This window comes from Myotis davidii, unplaced genomic scaffold (genome assembly GCF_000327345.1).
Source record: "Myotis davidii unplaced genomic scaffold, ASM32734v1 scaffold130, whole genome shotgun sequence".
Lineage (NCBI taxonomy): Eukaryota > Metazoa > Chordata > Mammalia > Chiroptera > Vespertilionidae > Myotis > Myotis davidii.
In genome coordinates this window covers 954804-960803 of record NW_006285040.1, presented here as the reverse complement: position 1 = coordinate 960803, position 6000 = coordinate 954804, and the positions used below count along the sequence as shown (strand labels likewise).

Here is a 6000-nt window from a genome sequence, read left to right as displayed (position 1 = left end):
CTGGGGAAAAGAATTGGTCTTGACAATGGGGTCCGTGCAGTGACAGGGACTGTTGGGCCTCGGTCCATGGAATGCTCCGATGTCATGATAGAGGTCGGAGAATTCTGCTGTGGGCCTGGCAACCTTTGAACCTTAATAGCCCTGCGCTGTAGAGAGCACTGGGCATTGCAGCGGGTTCTCTGAGGGGTCTGAGTTCTTCAGCCATTTCAGAGAGTCACCTACCTCTTCATCTGTACTAAATCATTTCAATGGACTTCCTGAGAGCCAAGGAGGGCCAACCTGTAGGGAGAAGGAGGAGCTGGATGTTAGGCATCTTCTAGGGGGCTCTTCTTGCTGGTAGTATGAAACGACGACAAAAGAGGAAACATTTGGAAAATGATGAGTCCCAGGAAACTGACGAGAAGGGAGGAGGTATGTGCTGGGCAAGTTGTCGGAGGCACAAGGGGGTGCGGCCAGCCTGAGCCTTCTCTAAGAAGACAGGGCCTGAGGACAACGTGCACCTATGAAGTAGGGAGGGAGAGACCTGGTATCACCCGGTGCTGCCATGTCCATCTTTAGGGTCCCCCTGGGGTGAGTTAGCACGGAGAGGCCAGATGCCCTGGCAGATGGAAAGTCCACCCTGCCGGTCTGAGGGCCTGAGCACTCTCTTGGGGCTGTTGTAGCCTGGAGCTCTGTTGGACTTGGAGCCCACTGGGGTTCTGCTTGTACAGGCTCAGAGGTGCAGCTTTTCTCGGTGCCCCCACTCTTTCTGTTCTCTTTGCTTGATCTGACCCTGGGGTCACTGGGCCGGGGCGTGTGGTGTGTAAAGGCTGCTGATAGAGATCCATGAGTTGTCCTGTGCATTTTACCAAAGAGCAAAGTGAAGCTCAATGAGTTAAAGGCCTTGTTGAAAATATCTGGAGAAGTAAAATGCCTGTTTGAAAGGAGATTGTTGTTGAAAGAGAATTTACCAGTTGATCCATGGGAGTGAGTCCACAGGGGTGAACTTCCCAGAGATCAAGGGGAGCGAAAGGCCTTCCAGAGACTAAGATCAAATGGATGAGGGTGAGAAATGTCAGGGCCCTGCAGGGAGCACTGAGAGCCATGAATGTACTTCCCAGGCCGCGTGGTGACTGTGTGCATTAAATGTAAACTAGAAGCTTGTCCTGGGAAAGGTGTGTGTGTGTGTGGTGGGGGGTGTCACAGGTAGAAGGTGGGGCAGAATGGAGCCCACTCCAGAGATCCAGCTCTAGGTTTCTGTCCCAAATTGGAGCCCAGCAGTCTCCATGAGGCCCGGGGTCCTGAAGACCATTGGATGAGCCCTGGGAATGGAGGCCTGGCCAATAGGCAGATGTTCAGATAGCAGCTGGGACAGGAGGGGGAAGGCAATGATTATCCCTGTCCTGTACACTTCAGGATATTTTTGTCTTTGTGCATGTGTGGTGGAACCCATGGATAAAATGGGATAGAGAGCTTATCGGATGTGTAGTCTGTGTGGTAAGGTTTCTATAATCATGCCTGGACCTGGTGCCACTCAATACACGTGAAAGTGTATTCAGAATCAGAATTCTTGTGAAGGGTGTTCCATGGACAGTCACTCACACACATACATGTACGCTCAGATGGAGAAAAAAATTACACACCTACACACACAACTTTTTATTAAAGAACATACAGAGTATATAGGTGTATACACACATCACTCCTATATTATGTTCACATACAACCCCTGTGTATATCATCCTCTCTTCCCACCCCAAACTCTGGAGGTTGTGTATATAGATTAGATCCAGCTATCATGCAAACACAGGTAGCTTCAACTATCTCTAAATACCTCTGTAAGAACCAGTCACATGTCATATACACCACCCACACAACACATTGTACAGTAATACCAGGCTCATTTTGCACAAACCACCAAGAAACAGATTCACCAACCCTTATCAGGTTTGCCAGATAAAATACAGGCTGTCCAGTTAATTTGAATTTCAGATAACCCACAAATAATTTTTTAGTATGAGTATGTCCCAAATATTAGAGCCCAAATATTGCATGGGAATATTTACACTAAAGAATTATTCATGGTTTATCTGAAATTCAAATTTAACTGGTGTCCTGTATTTTTGTTTACTAAACCCTTATATGCTTACTACCAGCTGACACATTATATGCTTCTTGCATTTCTGTTTAGTAGTCTGTGTGTTTCCTTGCTCTAATGGTCAGCATTATTAAAACCTAGAATAGTGGAATAGTGCCTGATACATAGTAATTGCTCATTGAACATTGCAAATGAATGAATGAATGAGTGAATATATACCATAAATACAAACCATACCATATTAATCAGGTTACATGTCATACACTCCTGAGTTGTGAACACAAACCATACACACAAACTCTCCATAAACATAGATACAGACATTTCTGCCCTGGTCACCTCACTAATCCCACACTTACCAAAGGCTTAGCTGAGCCCTGGTCAGTGTGCACAATAGTTAGAATATTGGCCCTTGGGTTTGATTTCAGGCAAGGGCATATACCTGGTTTGCAGGTTCATCCCCAGTCCAATTGGGGCAGGTGTGGGAGGCAACCAATCAGTGTATCTCTCTCACACATCAATGTTTCTCTCTCTCCCTCCCTCCCTCCTTCCTTTCCACTCTCTGTAAAAAAAAAAAGAAAAGGAAAAAATATCCTTGGGTGAGGATTAACAACAACAAAAAGGCTTAGGTGATACATATCACTCTCACACTTCTGACATATTCACAGTCACCACTCAGGCCTACATCCTAACAAGATACTAACAAAGTAATTGTTGATTATAACTAAATACTGGAATAACCACTGAGAATCAGAGTCTACGCCATGTGTATTCACTGCACCTGACAAAAGCCAGCCACTCAGTAAACATTTGTTGGACAGATTAATGATTCACAAACATATCTCTGAGGCTTTTGTACCTTCCTCAGGAATCTCGAAGTCACAAAAGGATGCCCTTCAGCTTGGATCAACCGAGGTGGCCAAAGACTGTGACCCAGGGGTAGGAGAGATCTCCTCTGCCTCTGAATACTTCTCCTGTGTTTCTTCCCCACTCAAGTTCATCCATAGTGGTAAGAGTGTGGGCCTCCTTGGGTGCATGGCAGGAGGCTCATAGAGCCAAGCATGAACCTCAGAGGAGACCCAGGGCAATCGGAGATGATCAGGGCTCTGTGAAGGAGCTTGGGGAGAATGGCAGAACGGTTAGGAGATCTTGGATATGAGCTCACGATAGGAGAGGGTGAGCCCTGGTGCAACCACAGTGGGGAAGTAACGGAGTAGGGCCAGAGAGGTCTGGGCTTGAGGTATAGGCAGAGGGACCGGATTAAGCACCCTCAGAGGAACATGTAAGCTTTGTCTTTGCTTCCAGAGAAGGACAGAGTTCCTCAGCCCAGGCCCTCACACCTCACACATACAACGACACTCCATGATATCCATTCTTAGCACACACACAAAACCCAATCACATGACCCACAATGCCATTCTCCTACATCACAGCCCACATTCCACAAATATCACAGCAATGATAACACAAACTCACACCCCTCTCATAGCACACACCCCCAAAACATCCCACATATCACAGCCCTCACCACCATATTCCACACCGCTACATACAGGCGCCCCTCCAATATCCCTACACACACAAATCAGAAGCCCACAGATGACACCAGATATACTACCCCACAATATAAACAACAAACACCAAGCTCATCACACAACTACATCACATCATAGTCCCTTTCTCCTATATCCTGCATATTCATACTTGGTTCCTCAGTTTCCGCATGCCCCGCACATATTCTTATGTTTCTAATTTCCTTTCCCAGGAATCCAGAGATTACATCAAGAGAGTGCCCAGTTTAGATCAGCCCTAGCCCAGATTAAGGAGAAAGAGGAGACTGCTCCCCGCTTACCACACATCTCCTTATCGTCCCCTTCATCCTATAAGACCTGTGCGATCTCTCAGTATATAAACAAAGAGGAAAGAGGCATGAAAATATACTACATGCAAGTACAAGTGAAAAAGGGTGTGGCTATCTCCTGGGAGACAGAGGAAACCTCAGAGTCACTAAAAAAGAAGCCAAGGATGAAAGAAATGAAACTTCCTGAGGACGTGGTGGTAGGTACAGCCCCCTCTGACGTGTCCACCAGAAGACTCCTATCTGAGCCCAGCAGGGAGGTGAAAGAGCATGAAGAACGAGCAGAGCTAGACAGTCCACCAGGGCTGCCCACATTTGAGGAGAGACCCAGGGCCAAGACACCTGACTGGCTGGTTACAATGGAGACTGGCTTCAGGTGCATGGCCTGCTGCCGGGTCTTCCCCACCTTGGAGATCCTCAAGAAGCATGTGCAGTTTGGGATCAGGGAGGGCTTCAGCTGTCACGTCTTTCATCTCACCATGGCTCAGCTAAGAAGCAATGTGGAATCAGAGAGCATCCAGGAGAAGAAGGAGGAGGAGGTGAAGAAGAATGAAAAGAAAGAGAAGCAAGAAGAAAAACAGAATGTGGAGGAGCAGCCCACAGGCTAAGACCTTGGCTTGAGGAGGTCCTGGAGCCCATGTTCAGGTTGTATGTTTCATTCTCCAAAGGAAAGGAAGTGAGCAGGGGCTGGGTCTTCTGAGGGAGCTGTGCCTTCTCCAAGCCAGTCCTCTCTCCAACCCAGGCCTCTGCCTCAATTAGAGAGAGTTAGGGGCTATATCAGTACAGGGAACAGCTGAGGGGTGGGGTCGGGGTGGTGGTGATGGGAAACTGGGCCCATTGCTTCTTGCCCAGGCATTTAATTAAGTCCTGACTGTAAGTGAGAATTTATCGCAAGTGTTTCAGCTGCTGCAGGAAGTTCTGAGGGTTTCCAAGGGCTAACAGAGTACCTTTCTTCTTTAACTAAGAAGTGTCTCCCTCTGTGCTGGTTTCCTCACAGCAACTGAGACTCCTGGGCCAGAAGATCCTGGAAGACAGTGCGGCCTCCTCTTGGGAGAGGTAAGGCCTGAGGCTGGCACAGCTTTCTGAGCCTACGTCATGAAGGCCCAGAGGAACCTGAGGGAAGGGCCTGCACGGCTGCACTGGGTTACCTGGTGCCGCTGGAGTTGCACCAACTTGTCTCAACGCTTCCAGGGAATTGATCTCCATTTACTTATTGAGAAAGTGGAGAATTTTGACAGGGTTTCTCCCAGAGTCTCCATGATTGACTCACTTAAGAGGAAATACCGCCAGCAGCCCCTCCAGGGCCAGGAGTGGTCTGCAGAAATGACAGGGGCTCAACAGGACCAGAGGTTTCAGGGCTGAGAGTCTTTGGCTTGAGCTGGGATCTCACTATGGCCTATGGACAGAGTCCCTTGGGAGAGAGTGGAAAGTGTTGACAGAAGCACATGAAAATGAGGTCGGTAATAAGTGATCTGGAAATGTTCTAGAACCTTTATTTTGCTGTAGTTGCTCTGGAAACAAACTCATTGTGGTATGCGTGGCCTCTGAGCTTTAAGACAAAATGGAGGGTAATTGACTAATAGAGTCCGTATGGCTTCCTGTCTTTTCTTCTTCTGCCTCTTTTGTTTTCTCACTTCCAGGGAGAAGATAGGACCCTGGAGATAGTAGCAGACAGAATGCCAGTGGTATGAAGGAAGATGAAGGGACCAGTACTCAATCTAACACATAAACATCATATGTAATAAAGGCTGTTTTGAAAAACTTTCCTGGATATATTTTTTAAATTAAAAAATTTTTGTTTTAATATTTAAAATTTTTTTTTATTACAGTTTAAATTCAATATTATTCTGTATTAGTTTTAGGTCTACAGCATAGTGATTAGACAATCATATACTTTACAAAGTGTTCCCCCCGATATATCTACTATTCACCTGGCACTATACCTAGTAGATATATTCTTTACTTAAATTAATCTAGCCATTTTATCTACCCATCATCTATCTATCATCTGTCATCTACCTCTGTCTCTCTAGTGGTTTGTGAATGAGGTTTTCCATAAACACCA

The 6000-nt window shown here is 46.5% G+C and overlaps 1 protein-coding gene across 2 annotated transcripts; it reads left to right on the top strand.

The window, feature by feature from the left end:
* Positions 1-341: 341 nt before the first annotated feature.
* Positions 342-4543, top strand: FAM170A (family with sequence similarity 170 member A). 2 transcript variants are annotated; one of them, XM_015558468.1, is made up of 3 exons: positions 342-411; positions 2946-3086; positions 3843-4543. In XM_015558468.1, exons 1-3 carry the CDS (start codon positions 342-344, stop codon positions 4541-4543), a joined length of 912 nt encoding a protein of 303 aa, XP_015413954.1. The 2 variants fall into 2 exon arrangements, with proteins under 2 accessions (XP_015413954.1, XP_015413955.1); XM_015558469.1 differs by lacking the exon at positions 2946-3086.
* The last annotated feature ends 1457 nt before the right edge of the window (positions 4544-6000 follow it).